This window comes from Lagenorhynchus albirostris, chromosome 4 (genome assembly GCF_949774975.1).
Source record: "Lagenorhynchus albirostris chromosome 4, mLagAlb1.1, whole genome shotgun sequence".
Classification (NCBI taxonomy): domain Eukaryota; kingdom Metazoa; phylum Chordata; class Mammalia; order Artiodactyla; family Delphinidae; genus Lagenorhynchus; species Lagenorhynchus albirostris.
Window position 1 is genome coordinate 35,826,484 of NC_083098.1, and position 26,719 is coordinate 35,853,202.

The 26,719-nt window shown below is 38.9% G+C and overlaps 1 protein-coding gene across 2 annotated transcripts; it reads right to left on the reverse strand.

Moving 5' to 3' along the window:
• Positions 1 to 922: 922 nt before the first annotated feature.
• MSMO1 (methylsterol monooxygenase 1) lies at positions 923 to 24,904 on the reverse strand. 2 transcript variants are annotated; one of them, XM_060147162.1, is made up of 6 exons: positions 24,837 to 24,904; positions 19,049 to 19,334; positions 13,381 to 13,529; positions 12,313 to 12,439; positions 10,512 to 10,666; positions 923 to 1,866 (listed from the first exon to the last, which is right to left on the reverse strand). In XM_060147162.1, exons 2-6 carry the CDS (start codon positions 19,301 to 19,303, stop codon positions 1,671 to 1,673), a joined length of 882 nt encoding a protein of 293 aa, XP_060003145.1. In that variant the 5' UTR covers positions 19,304 to 19,334; positions 24,837 to 24,904; the 3' UTR covers positions 923 to 1,670. The 2 variants fall into 2 exon arrangements, with proteins under 2 accessions (XP_060003145.1, XP_060003146.1); XM_060147163.1 differs by lacking the exon at positions 24,837 to 24,904 and adding an exon at positions 22,026 to 22,137.
• Between the last annotated feature and the right edge of the window lie 1,815 nt (positions 24,905 to 26,719).

Consider the following 26,719-nt stretch of genomic DNA (forward strand, 5'->3'; position numbering starts at 1 on the left):
ACCTTACAACTAAACAGCACAGTTTTAGGTACAGCCCCCAACTTGCTGTTTGAGATTTAAGAGATTGATTAAATAGACACACACACACACACACACACACACACACACACACACACACACACACACACAACACACACACACAGCAGTAAGGGTTGGAAAAGGAGAATGAAAAAGGCCATAGAACCAGGTACTAGTTAGAAAACATGGTCTAGCAAGAGTCTCAGCTGTAACTTTCTCAACTCTTATTTGAACCTCTTTACTGTATAAGTGTTAAAAAAAAAAAAAAAGAGGGCTTCCCTGGTGGCGCAGTGGTTGAGAGTCCGCCTGCCGATGCAGGGGACACGGGTTCGTGCCCCGGTCCGGGAGGATCCCACATGCCGCGGAGCGGCTGGGCCCGTGGGCCATGGCCGCTGGGCCTGCACGTCCGGAGCCTGTGCTCCGCAACGGGAGAGGCCACAACAGTGAGAGGCCCGCGTACAGCAAAAAAAAAAAAAAACAAAAACAAAACAAAAAAAAAAAAGAAAAAAGAAACTTACCGGAAGATGGCTCCATATTTTTTAAAAATTATAATTTGGTACTACCGTATACAAAGTTAGAATTATCACCTCTTGCTTTAAATTAGACTCTAGATACTTGAAATTAAACCAGCCCTAATAAGTTTAGCTCCATTCTTCTTTACATTTTCTAAGTGGAGAAAAGACCTGCTTCGATATCCTCCATTTTATTAGGTCAATAGAATTTCCCACAATAGGTAGCCTGATAAATACATGTTGAGACTGCCAAAAGTTTAGCAAATGAAGCACTTAAAAAGATAAAAACTATTCCTTTTATGACAAAATTTAATAGTTTAGTGATTTCTATACTTTTCCTGATAAGAATAAAAGGTGACAAATGATGTTAAAAATTGGAAACCAAATAATCAAACAAAATCACATTTATTTCAATAGCTCCAAGTGCAAATACAGCAAGTCAGTACACAAAGTTTCAAGATACAGCTTTAAGTATGATGAAAACTTGATATACAAAAAAGAAAGGGTAAATAGCAGAAATAAAGCTCAATGTTTAAAAAATTCAAGTAACCTGAAAACCTTTAGACTAAAATAGTCTTTCAGAAATGCCTTAATTTATAGATAAGAGTAGTACATTACAGTCAAAAAGGACTTCTCAGAAAGAGAATCACCCCAAACTGGTCAGCTCCAGATACGAGCAGAAATTCCCGGTGCTGGCTATTTCAGAGTTAGCACTCACTCACACTATACAGATTGGTGTGGTTCAACCCATGGCATCTGATCTTTAAGCAAATTCCAAAATAGTATTTAAAGTTCAGTACTACTAAGAGTTCTTGAAATGGTCACTATATATTTAAAAGGTTTGAAGACCAATTTCAGCTTCAGGCCTATGGTACAACTTGGGAAAAAGACATACATTAATATTCCTTCCATTACTTAAATCCTTTTTGTAAAGTTAGCAACATGGCCTTTAAAGCTTCCTCAGGGAAACTGTACTTAAACATATAAAAGTTCCCACTAGGAAGATAATTAAAAGTTGTTAATGTTCTTTTTATCACTTAGCAACCAAGACACATGTTTATTTCCACTCCCCAGAAGCAATGTTAGCTACTAGCTTCAATTCAGGAAATGTGTATCTGCAGGAAGGTTTATGTGAGATGCTTATTCAGTCTTTTTCTCAACCTTCTTCGTTTTCTCAATGTAGGCAATAAATTGAGAGTCTGTTCCAAAAAGTCTATCCCACCATGTAAATGTCGAAGCATAGTTTCCAATGAAGTTCATGTGGTGGAAATCGTGATGCCGAGAACCAGCATAGAAAGGAATGAGATTTAAAGGGTTGAGAGGAATGTCATAACCACTGAAATAAAAATGATAAAGAGTATTAAGAAAGTAAATACACCTTAATCGACATTTTCATTGATAGTAATATGCTTGTTAACCATTCAAATAACATTCCACTTTACCTAAGTCACTTATTTCTGACATGTTTACAAAAGACAAAAACTCACAGCAAATGGTACATATTCTAGAAACCACTTTAAGAAATTAAAAAAAAACTTCAACAATTAATAGACATTAATATTACACATCAGGGGATGAAAGAGGGGTTATAGTAATGAATCTTTAGACATAGATTTTCATGACTTTTTTTTTTCTGTTTTAGAGGACTTTCTCACCATAGTTTGTAACACCCATAATACTACATATTTTTTTTAGTTAAAGTTATATGAAATTAGTACCAAGCATTACAAAGGTTAAACCTGAGGATTACTGTTTTGCAACTTCTTTTAGAGTACCCACCTTTATTTCTAACTACAAGTCTAAAATCTGATATCTACAATTATACCAGTCTGAATCACCCCAATCCTTCCCGCCCTTAAGGAGTATGAAGGGGGAAGGAAGGAGAAAAGAGCAATGGAAGGAAAGATTGAAGGAAACACCATCTACCACTTTTCTGCCTAAGACTAGAAGCATTAATTTTGCTACTTTAGTGACTCAGAAACAATTCCTAGAATTTCATATTCTGCTTTCACAGATGAAGATTCTCAAATAAAAATGCAATAAATATATAATCAGTTTTTAAATGATGAAAAATTAGGATATTAGGAATTTGAAAAGGCATTTAATAGAAATAATTTACCAAAAAATGCCTTCCAATCAACAGAAAGGAAGCATGTGAAATATGAACATATCACAAGCAGTTTTCATCAGTGCTGGGCAGTGGAGTACACAAATGTTTTATTCAGTGAATCCATTCGGTGGATGTTTCAATATTTTTTTCAAGTAAGAGTTAGGTTTAGGTTCATTACAGAAGGATAAAGTAATTGCTGCTCCTGAATTACAGTATTTAACCAAATTTTTAAGAAAACAACAAGAATATTTTCATTTGAACAATGTTTCAGGAAGACTCTGCAAGGCACGAAATCCAAAACGCAAGAGGGAAGAGATATGGGAACATACGTATATGTATAACTGATTCACTTTGTTATAAAGCACAAACTAACACACCATTGTAAAGCAATTATACTCCAATAAAGATGTAAAAAAAAAAAAACTGACAGATTTTACTACATAAAAATTTAAAACTTCACAACTGCAAAAGAACCATCAAGAGTTAAAATTCAAATGACAGATGGAGAGAAAATATTTACAACATAGGTAACAAAGCTTACACATGAACCAATAGGTTATAAAACGTATAGCCTTAACAGAAAAACTGGCAAATGATATAAAATGGTTATTCAAAGAAAAAATTACTGTTGGTCAACAAGCACAAAGACAGGTTGAGCAGAAGGACATGCTCTCACTCCCTCTTGTGAGAGCACTGGAATCACAACTAACTGCTGAACAATCATCGACAGGAAGACACTGGAACTCACCAAACAAGATACCCCACATCCAAAGACAAAGGAGAAGCTGTAATGAGATGGTAGGAGGGGCACCATCACAATAAAATCAAAACCCATAACCACTGGGTGGGTGACTCACAAACCAGAGAACACTTATACCACAGAAGTCCACCCACTGGAGTGAAGGTTCTGAGCCCCACATCAGGCTTCCCAACCTGGGGGTCTAGCAATGGGAGGAGGAAGTCCCAGATTCAGACTTTGAAGGCTAGCAAGATTTGACTGTGGGACTTCGACTGGACTGTGGGAAACAGAGACTCGACTTGTGGAAGACACACACAAAGTAGTGTGTGCATCAGGACCCAGGGGAAGGAGCACTGACCCCATAGGAGACTGAACTAGATGTACCTGCTAGTGTTAGAGGGTCTCCTGCAGAGGCGGAGGGTGGCTGTGGCTCACTGTGGGGACAAGGACATTGGCAGCAGAAGTTCCAGGAAGCACTCCTTGGTGTGAGCCCTCCCAGAGTCTGCCATCAGCCCCACCAAAGAGCCTCTAGGCTCCAGTGCTGCCTCAGGCCAAACAACCAACAGGCAGGGAACTCGGCCCCACCCTTCAACAGACAAATGGATTAAAGTTTTAGTGAGCTCTGCCCACAGAGCAACACCCACCTCTACCCACCACCAGTCCCTCCCATCAGGAAGCTTGCACAAGCCTCTTAGACAGCCTCATCCACCAGAGGGCAGACAGCAGAAGCAAGAAGAACTACAATCCTGCAGCCTGTGGGATGAAAACCACATTCAAAGAAAGACAGACAAAATGAAAAGGCAGAGGACTATGTACCAGATGAAGGGAACAAGATAAAACCCCAGAAAAACAACTAAATGAAGTGGAGATAGGCAACCTTCCAGAAAAAGAATTAAGAATAATGATAGTGAAGATGATCCAGGACCTCGGAAAAAGAATGGAGGCAAAGATCGAGAAGAGACAAGAAATGTTTAACAAAGACCTAGAAGAATAAAAGAACAAACAAACAGAGATGAATAATACAATAACTGAAATGAAAAATACACTAGAAGGAATAAACAGCAGAATAACTGAGGCAGAAGAATGGATAAGTGATCTGGAAGGTAGAATGGTGGAATTCATTGCCACGAAACAGAATAAAGACCAGAAAGAAATGAAGACAGCCTAAGAGACCTCTGGGACAACCTTAAATGCACCAACATTTGAATTATAGGGGTCCCAGAAGGAGAAGAGAGAAAGGACCCAAGAAGATATCTGAACAGATTACAGTCGAAAACTTCCCTAACATGGGAAAGGAAAGAGCCACCCAAGTCCAGGAAGCGCAGAGAGAGCCCCAGGCAGGATAAACCCAAGGAGAAACATGCCAAGACACATAGTAATCAAATTGACAAAAATTAAAGACAAAGAAAAATTATAAAAAGCAAGAAGGGGGCTTCCCTGGTGGCGCAGTGGTTGAGAGTCCGCCTGCCGATGCAGGGGACATGGGTTCGTGACCTGGTCTGGGAAGATCCCACATGCCGCGGAGTGGCTGGGCCCATGAGCCATGGCCGCTGAGCCTGCGCGTCCGGAGCCTGTGCTCCACAACGGGAGAGGCCACAGCAGTGAGAGGCCCGTGTACCGAAAAAAAAAAAAAAAAAAAGCAACAAGGGAGGGCTTCCCTGGTGGCGCAGTGGTTGATTATCTGCCTGCTAATGCAGGGGACATGGGTTCGAGCCCTGGTCTCGGAAGATCCCACATGCCGCGGAGCAACTAGGCCCATGAGCCACAACTACTGAGCCTGCGCATCTGGAGCCTGTGCTCCACAACAAGAGAGGCCACGACAGTGAGAGGCCCGTGCACCGCGATGAAGAGTGGCCCCCACTTGCCATAACTAGAGAAAGCCCTCGCACCGAAACGTAGACCCAACATAGCCAAAAATAAATAAATTAAAAGAAGACTCAACATTAAAAAAAAAAAAAAAGCAACAAGGGAAAAACGACAAATAACATACAAGGTCACCCCATAAGGTTAACAGCTGATTTCTCTGCAGAAACTCTACAAGCCAGAAGGGAGTGGCATGATATAGTTAAAATGATGAAGGGGAAGAACCTACATCCAAGGTTACTCTACCTGGCAAGGATCTCATTCAGATTCAACAGAGAAATCAAAAGCTTTACAGATAAGCAAAAGCTAAGAGAATTCAGCACCACCAAACCAGCTCTACAGGAAACACTAAAGGAACTTCTCTAAGTGGGAAACACAAGAGAAGAAAAGGACCTACAAAAACAATGCCCAAACAATTAAGAAAATCGTAATAGGAACATAAATATCAAGAATTACCTTAAATGTGAATGGATTAAATGCTCCAACCAAAAGACACAGGCTCCCTGAATGGATACAAAAACAAAACCCGTACATATGCTGTCTACAAGACATCCAATTCAGACCTAGGGACACATACAGACTGAAAGTGAGGGGATGGAAAAAGATATTCCATGCAAATGGAAATCATAAGAAAGCTGGAGCAGCAATACTCATATCAGATAAAGTAGACTTTAAAATAAAGAATGTTATGAGAGACAAGGAAGGACACTACACAATATCAAGGGATCAATCCAAGAAGAAGATATAACAATTATAAATATATAAGCATCCCACATAGGAGCACCTCAATACATAAGGCAAATACTAACAGCTATAAAAGAGGAAATCGACAGTAACGCAATAATGGTGGGGGACTTTAACACCTCACTTACACCAATGGACAGATCATCCAGACCGAAAATTAATAAGGAAACAGAAGCTTTAAATGACACAATAGACCAGATAGATTTAATTGATATTTATAGGACATTCCACCTGAAAAGAGCAGATTATACTTTCTTCAAGTGCACATGGAACATTCTCCAGGATAGATCATATCTTGGGTCAAAAATCAAGCCTCAGTAAATTTAAGAAAACCAAAATCATATCAAGCATGTTTTCTGACAACAACGCTATGAGATTAGATATCAATTAAAAGGAAAAAAATGTAAAAAACACAAACACATGGAGGCTAAACAATACGTTATTAAATAACCAAGAGATCACTGAGGAAATCAAAGAGAAAATCAAAAAATACCTAGAAACAAGTGACAATAAAAACATGACGGCCCAAAACCTATGGGATGCAGCAAAAGCTGTTCTAAGAGGGAAGTTTATAGCTATACAATCCTACCTCAAGAAACAAGAAAAATCCCAAATAAACAATCTAACCTTACACCTAAAGGAACTAGAGAAAGAGGAACCAACAAAACCCAAAGTTAGTAGACGGAAAGAAATCATAAAGATCACAGCAGAAATAAATGTAATAGAAACAAAGAAAACAATAGCAAAGATCAATAAAACTAAAAGCTGGTCCTTTGAGAACATAAACAAAATTGATAAACCTTTAGCCAGACTCATCAAGAAAAAGAGGGAGAGGACTCAAACCAAAATTAGAAATGAAAAAGGAGAAGTTACAACAGACACTGCAGAAGTACAAAGCATCATAAGAGACTATTATAAGCAACTCTATGCCAATAAAATGGACAACCTGCCAGAAATGGACAAATTCTTTGAAAGGTAAAACCTTCCAAGAATGAACCAGGAAGAAATAGAAAATATGAACAGGCCAGTCACAAGTAATGAAATTGGAACTGTGATTAAAAATTTTCCAACAAACAAAAGTCCAGGACCAGACAGCTTCACAGGTAAATTCTATCAAACTTTCAGAGAAGAGCTAACACCCATCCTTCTCAAACTCTTCCAAAACACTGCAGAGGAAGGAACACTCCCAAACTCACGCTATAAGGCCACCATCACCGTGATACCAACACCAGACAAAGATACTACAAAAAAAGAAAATTACAGACCAATATCACTGATGAATATAGATGCAAAAATCCTCAACAAATTACTAGCAAACAGAATCCAACAACACAGTAAAAGGATCATACATAAGGCAAATGTTAACAGCTATAAAAGAGGAAATCGACAGTAATGCAATAATAGTGGGGGACTTTAACACCTCATTTACACCAATGGACAGATCAAAGGATAAAATCCTTTTATCCTGGGCTAAAAGGATTTAGCCCAGGGATGCAAGGATTCTTCAATATACACAAATCAATCAATGTGATACACCATATTAACAAATTGAAGAATAAATACCATATGATCATCTCAAGAGATGCAGAAAAAGCTTTTAACAAAATTCAACACCCATTTATGATAAAAACTCTCAAGAAAGTGGGCACAGAGGGAACCTACCTCAACATAATAAAGGCCATATATGACAAACCCACAGCCAACATCGTCCTCAGTGGTGAAAAACTGAAACCATTTCCACTAAGATCAGGAACAAGACAAGGTTGCCCACTTTCACCACTATTAGTCAACATTGTTTTGGAAGTTTTAGCCACAGCAATCAGAGATGAAAAAGAAATAAAAGGAATACAAATTGCAAAATAGAAGTAAAACTGTCACTGTTTGCAGATGACATGATACTATACACAGATAATCCTAAAGATGCCACCAGAAAACTACTAGAGCTAATCAATGACTTTGGTAAAGTCCCAGGATACAAAATTAATGCACAGAAATCTCTTACATTCCTATACACTAACAATGAAAGATCAGAAAGAGAAATTAAGGAAACAATCTCCCATTCACCATTGCACCAAAAAGGATAAAATACCTAGGAATAAACCTACCTAAGGAGGTAAAAGACCTGTACTCAGACAACTATAAGACACTGATGAAAGAAATCAATGATGACACAAACAGATGGAGAGATACACCATGTTCTTGGATTGGAAGAATCAATATTGAGAAAATGACTATACTACCCAAAGCAATCTACAGATTCAATGAAATCCTTATCAAATTACCAATGGCATTTTTTATAGAACTAGAACAAAAAATCTTACAATTTGTATGGAGACACAAAAGACCCTGAATTGCCAAAGCATCCTGAAGGGAGAAAACAGAGCTGGGGGAATCAGACTCCCTGACTTCAGTCCATACTACAAAGCTACAGTAATCAAGAAAATATGGTACTGGCACAAAAACAGAAATATAGATCAATGGAACAGGATAGAAAGCTCAGAGATAAACCCACGCACCTATGGTCAACTAATCTCTGACAAAGGAGGCAAGGATATACAATGGAGAAAAGACAGTCTCTTCAATAAGTGGTGCTGGGAAAACTGGACAGCTACATGTAAAAGAATGAAATTAGAACACTCCCCAGCAACAATACACAAAAATAAACTCAATATGGATTAAAGACCTAATGTTAAGACAGGACACTATAAAACTCTTAGAGGAAAACATAGGAAGAACACTCTTTGACATAAATCACAGCACGATCTTCTTTGACCCACCTCCTAGAGTAATGGAAAATTTAAAAAAATAAACAAATGGGGCCTAATGAAACTTAAAAGCTTTTGCACAGCAAAGGAAACTATAAACAAGATGAAAAGACAACCCTCAGAATGGGAGAAAATATTTGCAAACAAATCAACAGACAAAGGATTAATCTCCAAAATATATAAACAGCTCATGCAGCTCACTATTAAAAAAACAAACAACCCAATCCAAAAATGGGCAGAAGACCTAAATAGACATTTCTCCAAAGAAGACATACAGATGGCCAAGAAGCACATGAAAAGCTGCTCAACATTATTAATTATTAGAGAAATGCAAATCAAAACTACAATGAGGTATCACCTCACACCAGTTAGAATGGACATCATCAGAAAATCTACAAACAACAAATGCTGGAGAGGGTGTGGAAAAAAGGGAACCCTCTTGCACTGTTGGTGGGAATGTAAACTGATATAGCCACTAAGGAGAACAGTATGGAGGTTCCTTAAGAAACTAAAAATAGAATTACCATATGACCCAGCAATCCCACTACTGGGCATATACCCAGAGAAAACCATAATCCAAAAAGACACATGCACCCCAATGTTCAGTGCAGCACTGTTTACAATAGCCAGGACATGGAAACAACCTAAATGTCCATCGACAGAGGAATGGATAAAGAAGATGTGGTACATATATACAATGAAATATTACTCAGCCATAAAAAGGAATGAAATTGGGTCCTTTGCAGATACGTGGATGGACTTAGAGACTGTCATACAGAGTGAAGTAAGTCAGAAAGAGAAAAACAAACATCGTATATTAACGCATGTATGTGGAATCTAGAAAAATGGTACAGATGAACCAGGTTTGCAAGGCAGAAATAGAGACACAGATGTAGAGAACAAACGTAGACACTAAGCGGGCGGGGTGAGGTGGTGGTGGTGGGATGAATCGGGAGACTGGGAATAAAAAAGAAAAAACCCAGAACAAAGACAGCCATGCAGCCTCACCAGCCCCTGGGGAATGCAGTGCATAACCCTGAAGGCTCTCTGCCCTCCTACTGACCAAGATTAACAAGACTGTAATGTTCAGTTTGCAAAGGGTGTTGGGTGCAGGGAAAGCATTCTTACAGGTTCCTGCTGGGCGTGTAGAGAGGGGCCCTTTTGGAGGGCAGTTCTGCAGCACTTATCAGAATTTTATTTCATTTTCTCAAATGATACATGAATATACTCTCACCATAAAAATGACAACAGCTATAGATAGGAATGTAAAAAAACCCAAAAATTATTATTTGAACTTTTATCCAATGATTATGTTCTCCTGTTTATTAAAAATAGTAACATTAACAAGGTTAACTTCTCCTATTACTCTACTTAGGAAAAAAGATAACCTATGACAATGATTACGGTGCATGAAATGGGTGAAGGTGGTCAAAAGGTATGAACTTCCAGTTATAAGATGAATAAGTCTTGGACATGTAATGTACAGCATGGAGGCTGAAATCAACAATCCTGTGAATCTGAAAGTTGCTAAGAGAGTAGATCTTAAGAGTTCTCGAATTTGTAACTCTGTGTAGAGATGAACAGTGTGGTGAGCATTTTGCAATATATACATATATCAAACCATTATGTTGCACACCTAAAACACAATGTTACATGTCAGTTACATTTCAATTAAAAAAAAAACAGAAATAAAGATAATCCATGACCATGAAAAAAGGATATTTTATGATACTTTTACCTGAATAGAAACCATAGCTTACCTATGGACATCAACAGTTTCTATCAAACGAATGGTTACCCAGGCCCAAAGAAGAATAACATGATCACATAAAAGCATGATTCCAATGAAAAATCCAGTTCCAAGAATTAAGGTTTCTAGAGGATGTGCATATTCAGCTTCCATTCCAAATGGAGCCTAAAATAAGTAAGAATTCAGTGATGGTTAATTTTATGTGTCAACTTATCTAGGCCATGGTGCCCAGCTGCTTGGTCAAACACCAGTCTAGATGCTGGTGTGAAGGTCTTTTTTAGATGTGATTAACAGTTAAGTCAGTAGACCATGAGTAAAGAAGAGGACCCTCCATAACCCAGGTGAGCTTCATCCAATCAGATGAAGGCCTTAAAAGCAAAGACTGACGCTTCCCAAGAAAGATGGAATTCTCAAGACTACAATACAGAAACCCTGCCTGGTTTCCAGCCTGCTGCCCTAAGGAATTGAGATCCACGCCTGCAACATCAACTCTCACCTGCGTTTCCAACCTGTGAGTTGCCCTACAGATTTGATTCACCAGCCCCCACAAGTGCATGAACCAGTTCCTTAAAATAAATCTGTGTGTGTGTGTGTGTGTGTGTGTGTGTGTGTGTGTGTCTCCTATTGATTTTGTTTCTTTGGAGAACCCTAATATATATATTGTAATTTATTTATGTATATCGTTTTATAAAATTATATCTCTTCTATATGTTATGATAGTACAGTCATCCCTAGGTATCCCAGGGGGATTGGTTCCAGGACCCCCATGGATACCAAACTCCAAGGATGCTCAAGTCCCTTATATAAAATGGAGCAGTATTTGCATATAACCTATGCACATCCTCCCATATACTTTAAGTCATCTATAGATTATTTATAATATCTAATACAATGTAAATGCTGTGTAATTGTTGTAAATACAATTTAAACGTTATGTAAATAGTTGTCCACTCGAGGCAAATTCAAGTTTTGCCTTTCGGAACTTTCTGGAATTTTTTCCCCAAATATTTTCAATCCTCGGTTGGTTGAATTCATGAATTCAGAACCCATGGATACTGAAGATCAACTATATATCTAGCCATACATATATAAACATTAACAGTAATTCTCAATAAAATTTTTTTTGTTCTTACCAAACATTAAAAGGTCTAGGGATGTCCTTAAAACAATCTATTTTAATAGCTGTCTTTGATGGTTTGAGATAAAGGCATTAAACAATTGACTTGAATTCTAATTTTGGTTTATGCACCTGAATTTGTTCTGCCAAGAAAGGGATGTTTGGTTTATCATATCATGTAATTAGGATCAATGCAGAACATACCAAAATAACAAATTTGACAAAGCTAACATCAAAGCAGTTCTGATAAAAATCACTGTTTTGTGGGAAGGAGTTAGCAATTATGTGGAAATGTGTTAAAACTAACTTGGAAATTGTTTTAGGAATTTAACGATTCAAGGTTTGTTGTTTTGGGTTCCCACTTAAATGACCTTAACAGCACTAGAGGCCTCTATCAAACTGCCAGGGACCCAACTGTGTGAGGATAGTGCTCTGGACCCAAGACAAAAATGAACGATTTCATGTAACATTTTTCTTTCAGGTCTCAATTTACCATGAAATTAAGATATTAAAGAAAATCTGTAGAACTCCCTTTGTGTTTAGGTGTGTGTGTATTATATTCTTAACAATCATGCCAAAGGAAAAAGAAATAAAAACATCACTGACAATTTTTTTTAAAGTCCAGGAGATTTTTTTTAAAATGACATTTTTGCCGCTAATAGAAAAAAATGGATTAAATATAGTTCTAACATACCTGAAACTCATGATGAATTTTATGAATATGCTTATATATTCTTTTGTGGTGTAAGAGCCTATGCAGGAAATAGTGCCAGGTATCCTCAATCACTGCACAGCCAAAGCATCTTGCCAAAAGCATGTACCTTTAAGATGAAAATACTGTAATGAGGATTAAATAACTTTTACTTAAACAATCTAGACTTTTACCTGGGATCACTGCTGGAGACACTGCATAAAAGCAAATACCAGCTTGACCTAACTGGTTTTATTGATCAACAAATTCTCAAAACAATACATATAGATGCAAGCTAGCTATATGATACCACCTGAAGAAGGGTTAAAGAAGCTGACCACCATACCAATTCTAATTCGCTTAAAAAAAAGTCACAGGTATAAAGTCAGAGTTAAGAAACAAAACTCAAAATTTCTAGGAAAAGAGTAACATTGATAAAGGACTTGAATTAAGATTAATAAGAGTAAAATCATCGTTTTTTTCCTGACAAAGAGAAGCATATAAGTGCAATGGGCAAAATATATTTTATATACATATGAACACATACACAGAAATTCTTTTATATGTTGAATATACAGTAATAGGAAAAGCACATATCTATATACTGTACATCTGTATTCAGGTTAAGTCAGAACAGACAGTTGAATACAAATAGTATTTGAACACAAATATTTATGCTCAGATAATATATGTTTCTGTCTGTATGGACATAATTTTTATAAACTTCACAAACTATTCTCTCATTTTTCCTTTCATTTTAGACTTAAAATGCAATATATTTTTTCTTGGCATAAGCATGTGTATCTGTATACAATCATACAATGGATGCTATGGAAACTTCTGATGCAAGAAACTCACCTTCCAATAAAAATATTACACTAAAATATAGAAACATATAAAAATGGGGACATTTTAAGTTTCTGTTACGGTTTACTTTTCTACATTTTATTTATTTCCAAAGTTTAGAAGAAACAAACATTGACCCAATGTAGAAAGAAAATAACATTAAGGATATTTTAATTGAATGATAAACCATGACTGAGTATAAAAAGCAAATCTTCATCTACATACCATCTTGGCATTGTTTCCCAATCATAAGGAATATTGAAATACTCTGTAAAATAATAGGTTCCACAAATCAAAGGAAGCTGGATACAAAAGTGATTAAAGAGAAGTACTTTAAAACATTTCCATTGATTTTCCCACGTTTCTGGTTTATCCTATGGAGAAAAAAATCAAAATATTTCGTATTAGCCTCTGCTATCAGGAGTTTCACCTGAAAACTAGAAGTAAATTCCTAGCTTTTTCTCTAACGTTTATATGGGGACTTAAGTTTATGTTATTTAATTAATCCTATGTTATGTGAATTCTATATTATAATTGCTGTGTTACAGTAACTAAGGTCCAGGAACCACAACACACACACACACACACACACACACACACTGCTAAAACCTTGACAACTATCGATATTATCACTACTTTAAATAGGTGAAGAAATTGTCAATAGACAAACCCAGGCATAATGGTCCCAATGATCTCTACAAACCAAAGGAGCACTACAGAACGAATAACTCTTGTCTTTGCTGCTCACAGATCATTTACTTCTTTTATCAGGAATGCCAGAGGAAGAAACGTGTTACGCTAAGATCACAGTTGGGTTCTCCCAATTGCTGAGGCAGCTGCACACATAGCATTGGAAGCCTTATTACACAGGTAAATCAACACTGCCAGCCATTCAGCGGTTTTCATTCCCAGAAATAAGTGCATTTTTGTTCTTATACATTGACAGAATTAGAAACTCTCTGAGCTGGAAGAACTTAGAAAACAAATGTGTCCAGTGGTTCCCAAAGAACGGAGAGCTACTGCCCACAGATGAAGTTCACAGATTAAAGTCAAAATGAGGAAGTGAGATTACTGTAGTGAAATGTTCACAAAACCTCATCAGGATTATTGACTTGCTTAACAAGCCATATATAAAAGTCTAAAATTTATTCAATTTAAAGGGGTGCAATTAGTTAAAAAGTGCTTTTGGTTTTACAAAAAGATGGTGATAATAAATAGTTACTGCTTTGTTTTAAATGTCCTTACCTAAAAATTCAGAAACTTACCAATGCAAGTGTTTTAACTGAACCATAATATCCCAAGGATGAAACCACTGACCTCAGCAGAGGCCCAGAGGTCAACCTCCCTGCCCAGGATCACACAGGCAGTTATTAGCGGAACTTGGACTAACTAAAGTCTAGGGTTCCAGCGTTGTTCTTGAAATTCTTTGGGAGAGTTACCTTCCCCGACAAAAAAGAAACAGCATTCAACTGGTAATCAGTCTGGAGAGCTGGCTCTAACCTCTGGGGCTCTGTGAAGCTCACATCTCAGTCTGCTCAACAATAAAATGAGGAAATTAGGCGAGATAATTTATAATTGTCTATTTCTACTCTGAGCATGATCTGACCCCGCTCCTCCAAACTTCCAGTCTGTGATTGGGGACAAAATAAACGGAAGATTCTGGCTTGGGCCGGCAAAGGCACTCTTTTTCCCATAGAACTATGTTTAACTGACTTGTGATACCCTGGCTAGACTCTAATACTGATGTAGCTGCAGAAATTAACACAAAAATGAATCAACTGTAACTAAAAAATCACATGTTTTACTGTTTACCAGGCCCACAGACTTCAGACAGAATGTTTTTAGTGTATAAATCCTTGAGGAAAATCCTTAGAGAATTATCAAGACGTAAGACTTAAAAAAATCCTGCAAGGTCTACTTCATTACTCTCTCATTCCTGTGAATATTCTCCCCAGTAGCAAGCATGTGCATTAGCTGTCTATTCTGTTTCAAAGCAGAGTTTTCAGTGTTAGCTCCACCAGCAACTTTTTCCTTGTACCCTCACTGTTTCAGGGTATCTGCCTTTAAAATGTGTAAACCTGTGTACACTGATTTTTAAGCTTGTTTTTAAACCCCCTTATATTGTGAAAACTTGTACTGATTATCTTCACAACTAATTTTAGTATCAAAAAATCTCAAAGCAGGGATCTTAATGGTTGTGAAAGTCAAGGAAGACATGCTAAGTACAGACTTGAAGGCTTTCGATCTCTGTTTATCAGTAACTAGTTGTAAACTAGATTACTTCGTCCTTTCTTTTGCCACATTTTATTCTAAAGTCTTCATAAAACCTTGAATGAAACAGGCCTTTCTCTCTCTGAAAAAGTTACCACCTCTGACCAGTGAGTCAACTGTAGAGGGCAGAAGACAGACAGGGATACTTTGGCCTGGACAGCCATACAACAAATCAGCCCCATAAATAAACCAATGGGTGACCCGTGGCAGCCAGAATTCCAAACATGCATGAGAACTTAGACATCCAAACTCAATTCTGCCTTTCAAAGTAGGCCTTTTTATAAGAAGTATTCTGGAAATGTTGTGCCCTTTATTTACGGTAACAGGATACTCTCCTTTAGGCCACAGCCCTTTTAATTCCTTCTCCTTTTACCCTTTGTTCTTCCCTCCTTTGGCTTGGAGTCCACAGGCAGCTGACCCTCTGCACTATCCCCAGAGAGAATCAATGTTAGTACTTGCTTAAAGTGAGACTCACTGGGAGAGGCTACAAAGAGAAGAGACTGGTCGGAGAGGATGTGTGCACTGACTGCCACCTGCCATGGACTCAATGAGTACAAACCAGACTCCTTAGGTGAACACTCCCAAGATGCCTGCTTTCCACCAAGACTGTGTGCCCTTGAGTTTGAGTTTGGCATGACTTGTTGAAAAAAGTTAACAGTAAGCATTAGAAACTATCGTGGGTTTACCAAGTGTCAACAAATCATTTCTTTTTCTAACAAGGTGGTGCAGATTCCTTCCTGGGAACTGTGTCAAACTCATTAGTCTACACATTACTAGAGTTCACTATTTTCCCTATGTTTAAAACTGAGAAGAGGCACTGCGTATATCTCAACACTTTGTCATGCATAGCAAGCTCTCAAGAAACATTTAGTACACTGAAGTGAATACCTAGAAGCTAGGAACATCATCATTTTGGGGGGGATGACATGAATGCTGCAGAATTATCATGATATATTTAGGGTAAAAACAAAACCTTAACAGTCTTGATCAAAGTCTCAGCATATTAACATACATTTAAGAGTTGAGATATCAAGGGCTGGAGTGAACTGCAAAATAATACTCATGAATCCCCATAACCTTCCCTTCCAGCTAATTTTAAAATTAAAATTTATGTATGATAAAACCTCTCCATAAAGTGGGTACAGAAGGAACATATCTCAACATAATACAGGCCACAGATGATAAGCCCACAGCTAACAACATACTCAATGGTGAAAAGCTGAAAACATTTCCTCTAAGATAGGAACAAGACAAGGATGACCACTTTTGCCACTTTATTCAATATAGTATTGGAAGTCCTAGCCACAGCAATCAGACAAGAAAAAGAAATAAAAGGAATCCAAATTGGAAAGGAAGAAGTAAAACTGCTACTGTTTGCAGATGACATGATACTACACTATACATAGAAAATCCTAAAGATGTCACCAGAAAACTACTGGAGCTCATCAATGAATTTGGTAAAGTTGCTGGATACAAAATTAATACACAGAACAGAAAACTGTGAGACACAGATCAAAGACACTGAAAACAACACAAATAGATGTAAAGATATACTGTGTTCACGGACTGGAAGAATCAATATTGTTAAAATGACCACACTACCTAAGGCAATCTACAGATTCAATGCAATCCCTATCAAAACACCAGTGGCATTTTTCACAGAACTAGGACAAATAATTTTAAAATTTGTATGTAACCACCATAAACCTCCTAGAAGAAAACATAGGCAGAATACTCTGACATAAATCGTAACAATATTTGTTTGGATCTGCCTCCTAAAGCAAAGGAAACAAAAGCAAAAATAAACAAATGGGACCTCATTAAACTTAAAAGCTTTTCTGGACAGCAAAGGAAACCTTTGACAAAACAGACAATCTGCTGAATGGGAGAAAATATTTGCACATGATATGACTGATTAGGGGTTAATATCCAAAATATACAAACAGCTCATACAATTCAACATCAAAAAAAAACTGATTAAAAAATGGGCATAAGAACTGAACAGACATTTTTCCAAAGAAGACATACAGATGGCCAAAAGGCACATGAAAAGATGCTCAACACCACTAATCATCAAGGAAATGTAAATCAAAACCACAACGAGGGCTTCCCTGGTGGCGCAGTGGTTGAGAGTCTGCCTGCCGATGCAGGGGACACGGGTTTGTGCCCCAGTCCGGGAAGATCCCCCATGCCGCGGAGCGGCTGGGCCTGTGAGCCATGGCCGCTGAGCCTTTGTGTCCGGAGCCTGTGCTCCGCAACGGGAGAGGCCACAACAGTGAGAGGCCTGCGTACCGCAAAAAAACAAAACAAACAAACAAAAAAACCCACGATGAGATTTCACCTCACACCTGTCAGAATGGCTATAATCAAAAAGACTACAAATAACAAATGCTGGCGAGGTTGTGAAGAAAAGGGAAACTTAGTACACAGTTGGTGAAATCTAAATTGGTACAGCCACTGTGGAAAACAGTATGGAGGTTCCTCAAAAAACTAAAAATAGAACTACCATATGATCCAGCAATTCCACTCCTGGGTATATATCTGAAAAAAATAAAAACACTAATCTGAAAACACCCACAACGTTCATAGCACCATTCTTTACAATGGCCAAGATATGGAAGCAACCTAAGTGTCCATTAACAGATGAATGGATGAAGAAGATGTGGCATATATACACAATGGAATACTACTCGGCCATAGAAAAGAATGAAATTTTGCCATATGCAACAACATGGATGGACCTGGAAGGTATTATGCAAAGTGAAATAAGTCAGAGAAAGACAAATATGTATGTTATCACTTACATGTGGGGAAAAAACCCCAAAATAAATGAACAAATATAACAAAACAGACTCACAGATATAGAGAACAAATTAGTGGTTACCAGCAGGGAGAGGAAAGGGGGAAGGAGTGAGAGGTAGGGGATTAAGAAGTACAAGCTACTATGTATACAATAGATAAGTAACAAGGATATATTGTATAGCATAGGGAATATACTCAATATTTTATAATAACTTTAAATGGAGTATAATGTATAAAAATTTTGAATCACAATGTTGTACATCTGAAACTAATATACTGTATATCAACTATATCTCAGTAAAAAAAATTTTTTTAATTAAAACTTATAAACCCAAATTAGATAAACATCACATCTACTTAAGGCACAATTTAACAAATTATTCTTGAAACCTTAACAATAAATGCTCTAGGGTTGTGCTGTCCAATATGGTAGCAACTAGAAATGTGGCTATTGAACATTTTAAATACAGCTAGTCTTAACTGAGATGGGCTGAAATTAGTGTAAAATATACACTGGATTTCAAAGACTTATTATAAGAATAAGAACATAACATATCCCATTAAAACTTTTAAATTTTGATTACTTACTGAAATGCAACAGTTGAGATTTATTGGATTAAATAAAATATATTGCTAACATTATTTTCCCTATTTCTTTTTACTTTTTAATGTATTCTACTAGAAAATTACACATGTGGCTTCATTGTATGTCTATTGGACAGCGCTGATCTAGTCTATTTTGAGTTATAAAGTTATATTTACCTTAAAAATATTCAACAAGACTAATGACAATACTCCATTGCAAGTCCATCATACTCACCTTTTGAATTTTGTACTTTTTCATGTAAGGTATAAATTGAAACAAGAATCCAGGTAAACAGAACAAGAAATAAAGGACCTCATGAACTATGAGTGATCCCCATGTTGCAATCTGGAACTTTGTATAATTATTCAACATATAGTTCCAAGCATTTTTAAATGGTTCCTGCAGAGGATTCTCAGGTAAAAGTGAATCTACATATTCCACAGCCAAGGATGCTGAACTAAAGATGCTGATACTTTCATTTGTTGCCATTTTTCAAATCTCTGCAGACAGCCTTATAATTCTGCAAAAATAAGTAAATAAATAAATATATAAATAAGCAAGCTAAACAATGAAATTCTAAGAAAACAGTTTTTAAAATGCTTCTGATTAATTTTTAAATTACTATAGGAGTGCCAATCGCTCAGGTCCTAAACATGATTAAAAATCCCAGTCTACAGGATGTGGTGTATGATTTCAAAGTCACCTGTTAACTTTCAAGAGCAGGATCTAAAGAACAATAGTGGATAAGAAATTTCAAGCCATCTTTAGAGACTTTTCAGTGTGGTCTCCAGGAAAAACTTGTAATTTCAATGAGCAATAATAGTTGGGTCACTTAAAACTAAAAGAATCTATAAAGAAAAAGTCTGCCAAACATGACTTCATAAAAATTAAATACTTATAATGGTGAATAAAAAGACAATCATAAATAAAGTCAAAGATCAAATGACAAACTGGGAAAAATATTTCCAAAAATTATGACAAAGGGCTACAATGAGTGCTTTAGAAAAAGCCTAAAAACCCAACAGAAAAATGACAAAGACCATTCATGGAAGGTTCACAGAAAAATAAATACAAATGCTTACTAAGCAAATAAGCAGTTCAATTTGACTCAAATAGGAAATGCATCCTAAAACAAAATCTAAGTTTCATAATGCCCAGTACCCAGTAACAATTTGGGGAAATAGGCACCATTGTACATTGTTGATGGGAGGATTAGTCTATAAAATTCACAGTATTTATTACAACTCAAAATGAATACACCTTTTGACCCAGCAATTTTCTCACTCAAGTGTACCAAGATGAGCACACTAAGACTGAAAGAAGCATTGCAAAAATAGCAAAATAATAATAGCAAAAAGAAAGAGAAAAAAGTAAAACAAAATGTTAAGTCCATCAACAAGAAATGAATTAAATAAATTCTATCAGGTCCTTCCAAAGACACACAGCCACATAAAAGGAGGAAGATCTACACGTTCTACATAGAAAGATGTCTAAGATACAGTGTTGTGAAACAGCAAGTTGCAGAATGTATAGCAAGAACCCCACTTACATTTTTGTGAAAAGGTTATATACTTTATGCAGTTTCGTGCATATGTACATATGACAGACACACACACAAACATAGAAAATGTACAGAAAATGCGTATGTATACACGGTTGGGGGGATTATGAAGAGGAGAAAGATTTTACTTTCCATTTTATACCTTCTTACAATTTTAATTTTTTTCATGAGCATGTTTTACTTATTTAATAAATAAGCTTAATAGGTCACCAAATCAAAAAACAGAAAAACTTATGAAGAATGTCACTTTCCTAAAAATGTTTACTGATGTCCCTAATTTATGAATTATGATGGCCCACTCTAAAAACAAATATATTAAGCCTCGGAAACTCTTAATAGTATTTAATGCCCCCTTCCCCCATAGACCTCTTATCATAGAGGATCCTGGGAAGCTTAGCCAGCTTCCTCAGGACTCTGAATTCACTTTGCATCCCTATTCCTCTGTCCTACTCATTCTCAAGTGACTTACAGCATGGGGACTATTGTGCCACAGCCTGTGCTCACTCACCCTCTCCTCTAAGACTGTCTGGTCTTGTGTTCTTATCCTACCTCATCAAGAACTTGTCCATCACTTACTCTTTCTCATCTTTCCCTCTTCACTGAGTTCATCCCATCAAGTTTAAAAACATACTCAAGGGCTTCCCTGGTGGCGCAGTGGTTGAGAGTCCGCCTGCCGATGCAGGGGACACGGGTTCGCGCCCTGGTCCAGGAGGATCCCACATGCCGCAGAGCAGCTGGGCCCGTGAGCCATGGCCGCTGAGCCTGCGCATCCGGAGCCTGTGCTCCGCAATGGGAGAGGCCACAACAGTGAGAGGCCCACGTACCACAAAAAAAAACCCAAAATACCCAACATACTCAAGTCCTCCTTTCTTGAGAAAAGTTTTCCTAACCTCCATCACCTCTCCCCCAAGCCACTGTTCCCTTTCTCTTTTTCTTTGGACCAACCAACTTCTGTCTCAAGGGAGAGATCAACATACAGCCTCTGACTGGTTAATTCTCACACACACAACTCACTCAACTACAGCTGACCCTTCAATAACACAGGTTTGAACTGTGCAGGTCCCCTTAGACTCAGATTTTTTAAAATAAATATATTGGAAAAATTTGGGGAGATTTGCAACAATTTGAAAAAATTCACAGATAAACCACATAGCCTAGAAATATCAAAAAAAATTAAGAAAAAGTTAGGTATGTCATGAATGCATAAAATATATGTAAATACTATTCTTACACAGGCATAAAGTGATATTTAATATAAAATTAATGTGTTACTGCAAACCAGCCTATTATCAGTGAAGTGTTTTTTTAAAAAAGTAACAATGTTTCCAATACTGTATTATGGATATGACTAATACTATGCTATAAAACTTTATAATGATTCATTTATTAGTGTATAGGCTGAGCTACTGTAAAGCAATACTATCGACTACACGAGGTGACCACAAAGCAATCATATTGCTGCTTCTTCATTATCAATGCATGAATCCTTATACATGTAAATAAATATGAATTTCTTTTTCACATTATCTTTTCATTTTTGATGTCTGGTGTTAGTAATATTCATAACATCCACAGTGTTTTGTATCATATAAGACAATGTTGATGTAGGTGCTGACAGACCATTCATCTTGCAAAAAGACATAAACTTACGGTATCAATAAATACAGCACAGTACTGTAAATGTATTTTCTCTTCCTAATTTTTTAACGTTTTCTTTTCTCAGCTGTTTATGTTATTGGTAAGGCTTCGGTCAACAGTAGGCTATCAGTAGTTCAGTTCTGGAGGAGCCAAAAGTTATGTGTGGATTTTCAACAGCCCAGGGGTTTGGCGCCCCAATTCCCGAGTTGTTCGAGGGCCCACTGTGCTTGCAGTCTAGGTCCCCATCCACACCAAAATGTCTTCAATATTCTAAATTACAAAATAAAAGTTGTTCCAATCCTCATTTTTCATGAGGTCGTTACCAAATCTAATGATGCTAAACCAACACCAGTTACTAGCTGTGTAACCTTGAGCAAGTTAAGTCACTTCTCTAAGCCTCAGTTTTATTATCTGCAGAATGTAAAGAATAACAATAGTAACTAGATGATGGGAATCTTTTCATGATATACATGTATATCAAATCACCACAACATACACTTGAAATATCTTACAGTTTTGTCAACTGTACCTCAAAAAAGCTGAAAAAATAGGGAATATAAATATAGTTCTTCTCATGAGTCCAAGAAATAATGCACGTGAAGTACTTAACATAGGACCTGACACCTGGTAGCTACAAGAAGCTAACAATTATTAAGGACTTTCTATAGGCCACTAACTTCTAAGAGTGTTACATGCTTTCTCTATATTAAAGACTTTAATCTTTACCACACCTTCAAGGTAGGCACTTTTATTATCCCCATTTTACAAATGAAAAACTGAGGTTTAGAAAGATTAAGTAACTTTCCCAAATTACAAGAAAGCTACGTGGGGGAGCCTGTGCTCACATTCATTATGCTATACTGTGATCCGAAATAATAAAGCACATAAATATTATAGTAAGAGAGAAATAATTCCCACAGTTTACCCAAGCCCCTTGAAAGAGCATTCCACATAGGCTGGAATATTTCACATATATGTGAAAATGATTTTCACATTTCCCATCCATTCTCCAGCAATTACAATCTGTTTCCTATTCTAATCAATGCACTGAATTTACTCTAAGTAAAATCACTAAGTCTCCAAGCTTCCAGATCCAACAAACATTTTTTTGAGTTTATTTTATCTGGCCAGTCTGGAAGATTTGATACTTCTCACTTTGAAATGCCCGCCTTTCTTGGGATTCTTATGTATTCACTCTGATTTAATGGGTGGTACTATGTGTAGTCACTGTGCTCCCTGCTGCCCTCACCCCTGACTTCAAAACATAAAATCTAGTGAGGAATACAAAGAAGTAACCAAATTGTCACAGAATCTGTGACAAGAACAATAAAGGGTTGGAAATATAGAACAGAGAGGCCCAGGGAAAGAGGCATCCTAGAGAAAGAGGCATCTAAACTCAAGCCTGGAGCATGGAGGGGAGTGACTAGATTAAAAGAGAGTAAAGTCGGGTGCGATGGGGTTGGGGGGGGATAGTTTTGAATAGAGGAAACATCAGTTCCAAAGACTCAACCAGGAGATGAGAAAGGATACAGCACTTTCTGATTTAATTAAGTCTGTGGTACAGCTTTTGAGAAGGAAGGCTCAAGAATTGAGGCTGAATAGTTTCCCAGAGATGCTTTCTTTACTCCTTCCAACTATTCTAGATTATCTGGAGTGAGCTAATCTGCTCCTGTTGCGAGAATATGCTGATATCCACAATCTCTCTCTCTCTCTCTCTAGGCCTCTCTCCTAAACCCCAGGTTCTGATTATCCAAAAATCTACTGGCCATCTCCAATTTAGACACTTCAGAGGCACGTCACAGTCAACATGTCCAACGCGTTCCGCCACTGCCTCTTGCAACCCTACCCACACACTCCCTACCTCCTGTACCACGCAGTGAACTGGTGCCACCACCTACTTAGCCATCTGGGACAGAATGTTCCAGACCTCTATCTCTGCTGCCCGGGTTAAGTCTTCACACACTTACCCTATTTAGAGATAACTGCTTTAATTAACATTCAGGAGTTTACTCTCCAGACTCAAGGGAGGGAAATGGACACACTGTTGACAACTGAAGCAAAAAATAGGAATTAAAGAGGAAAGGGGAAGGGAAATAAAGAGTAGATTTTCTTTTCCTTTTTTCACCCTTGCACAACTGGATTGACCGGAGGCCTGCTACAGGCTCAGACAAAAGAAATGTAGTCATTTGTGGATTCCCTTAGTAACCTTCAAGTTTAGCTGTCGGAGTGCTGTCAGCAGTGCCTGCCCTTCGCCGTGCCCGGATCGCGCCTCCAAGCGTGCCTTTCTTAAACCCTCCCTCCAGAACACGATGCCAGCATCCATCTAAACAGCAGACAAGCTTCACCACCCCTTCTCCAGACCCTTAGAGTTCCAGCGAGCGCCTCCCCACTGATAAAGACATAGGCCTCTGCTCTCCTCCTCTCTCACCTTCTCGCCCCCACCCTCGGTATTCCTACAAGAAGGCCTCTGACCGTCCTCCGCTTGGGCCTCTCTGCCCACGAAACAGCGTCCCTTGCCGGTACGTCCTCTGCCCAACTCCCATTCATCCTTCAGTACCCTCCTCGGACGCTCTTCCCAACCGCACGCCCCGCCAAGCACACAAACTGATCTTGCCCCCCTCCTTTTGTACAACTCTGGTCACACTGGCACCCTGGGCTGTGACCACTGTCCCGGACGGCTGAGGGCCGTGCCCGGTTCCGACACTGACTGAGGGATTTCACCCTTTTCCATCCGTACCCGCCGCCACGCCCTCCAACCAGGCCTCCATCCGCGGCCTGTACCCTCCAGCCGCGGCCGTACCCTCTTCCATCCCGGCCACTCACCTGCGCTCCGCTGTACCTGCTTCCGTCGCCTCCCGAGCTTCGTTAGGCTCAGCCGCTCAGGCGGTTCCTCCCGCCGTTATTGGCTTGCGAGGGCCCCCGCCCCGCCTTCCAGGTGCTGTGATTGGTCTGCGCAGCTGCCGGCATCGTGTGACTCGCGCGAATGGAGCACTGGTGCCGCGGCCATTGGCTGAGCGGATGGAGTGAGGATCGTGAGAGCTGGGCGTCAGACCAGTAGCGGCGCCGCGGAGCCTGGGGGCGGGAGCGCAAAGCCAGGTAGGTGGGGCGGAGGTGAGACAGTGAGGGGTCGCGAATCAACCTCGGACCCGCTCCCAGGCGCCTGAGCGGTCGGGGGGCAGCGATTCTGCGGGCTGTGAAGTGTTTTCGCCGCGCTGGGTTCACAGGTCGCAGCTTTCGCTGGTGCACCCCTAGTTTAGACCACCTCTTTCTCTTCCCCAGCGCCCCTTGATAACTCCCACGTTTACGTTTACGTTTACGTTTACGTGCGAGATGGGGAACTTCAAATGCAGCGCCATTCCTGTTTGCGGACGGGAAGCCGAGGGTCCGGGAGGTTTAGGAGAGACTGGACGCGGCAGTTGGCCCTGCCCGCGGGGTGACCGCCGCCGCGGACCCGCATGGGGCTCACACTTGCAGCCAGGCTTGACCGCCTTCCGACCCTGCAGGGGTGCAGGAGTGTGCACGGATGGGGGTCATCCACGAATTTAAGCTTTCGCTTAAGAGAGCCTTTTAAAACTTGCACAAGGGCAACACGCGGTCTAGTTGAGTTGAAGGCACTTTCTATGCAGAACTTTGTACAAACGGGATAATGTCGCTTCTCATGGCTGTGATCGGACTGGCTCTCCTGCCTGAAATAAGGGGTCAGGTACCATCTGCTTTAGGAAGCCCCTTCTTGAGGGATGTGTCTCTTGTTAGGTCCAGTGACCTCTACCCATTCATCTAACTGTCCCATGTGTTTGACACCCACGTTCTTTGTAAAGTATCATGACAGAAAAATCACATCAAATGAAAAGAAACGGGATCTGTCCCTTGAGTGTTCAGAGCCCTGTCTTTAGGAGGTCTATGGTGTCCTGGGGTGGATGCTGTGCTGCACCACCTAGGTCCCCCCTTCAGGACTAAAGCAGGTCTTCAGCTACTGAATGTTGGCAAAAAGAGCCACTTTCCCATGGCATAAGTCCCTTTCCAGGGGGCAGCCTGAGTCCAGTGACTGGTTGATGCAGGAGTGCATCCCAGCCCCTCACCCCAATTTAGGATTCCTTTGGCCGGCCTAGCTCTAAGCGCCCCCCTAGAGGTTGTGGGTGTGACTGCACCGCAGCCCAAGTTTCCCTTTGCCCAAACGTGCCGCCTTCTGTCAAGGAGTGTTAAGAGCATGCGCTATGGGGTCAGACCTACCAAGTTGTCACTCATTAGCAGTGTGCTCTTAGATAACTTATTTCTCAAAATTTTATCTAGTACTTCTGTAAAATGGGTATTATAATAATGTTTGTTATGACAATAAATGTGATTATGTATGCAAAGCCCTTTGCACAGTATCTGAAATACAGGAAGTGCTCAGTAATACTGTTTGTTATTATCTGACTTAAAATCCTACCACAGTAGCGATATATATTTTTTATATCGGAGCAGATGTATGTATGTGAAGGGGTCAAATTATTATTTTAAATCTTGGAGATTCAGAGCTGAAAGGAAATACAGAGATGGCTCCAAAATTACAGAAATAAGCTCAACTCACTTATTTCCCTACAATGAAGAAATGGGAGGTTCAGAGAGCTGCAACAGTAGGGATAATTTATTGAGGGTCTTCTGTATGTCAAACCCACTAATATACACCATTTCTTTCAAACTCCACAACAACCTTGTAAGTGACA

Excerpts from the sequence above, each read along its gene's own strand:
- MSMO1 (XM_060147162.1), bottom strand. The coding sequence starts at position 19,303 with ATGGCAACAAATGAAAGTATCAGCATCTTTAGTTCAGCATCCTTGGCT. Across the intron at positions 13,530-19,048 it reads AAAAGTACAAAATTCAAAAG|GATAAACCAGAAACGTGGGA; the intron begins GTGAGTATGATG and ends TTTTCTCCATAG. Across the intron at positions 12,440-13,380 it reads TGGGAAACAATGCCAAGATG|GTACATGCTTTTGGCAAGAT; the intron begins GTATGTAGATGA and ends TTCATCTTAAAG.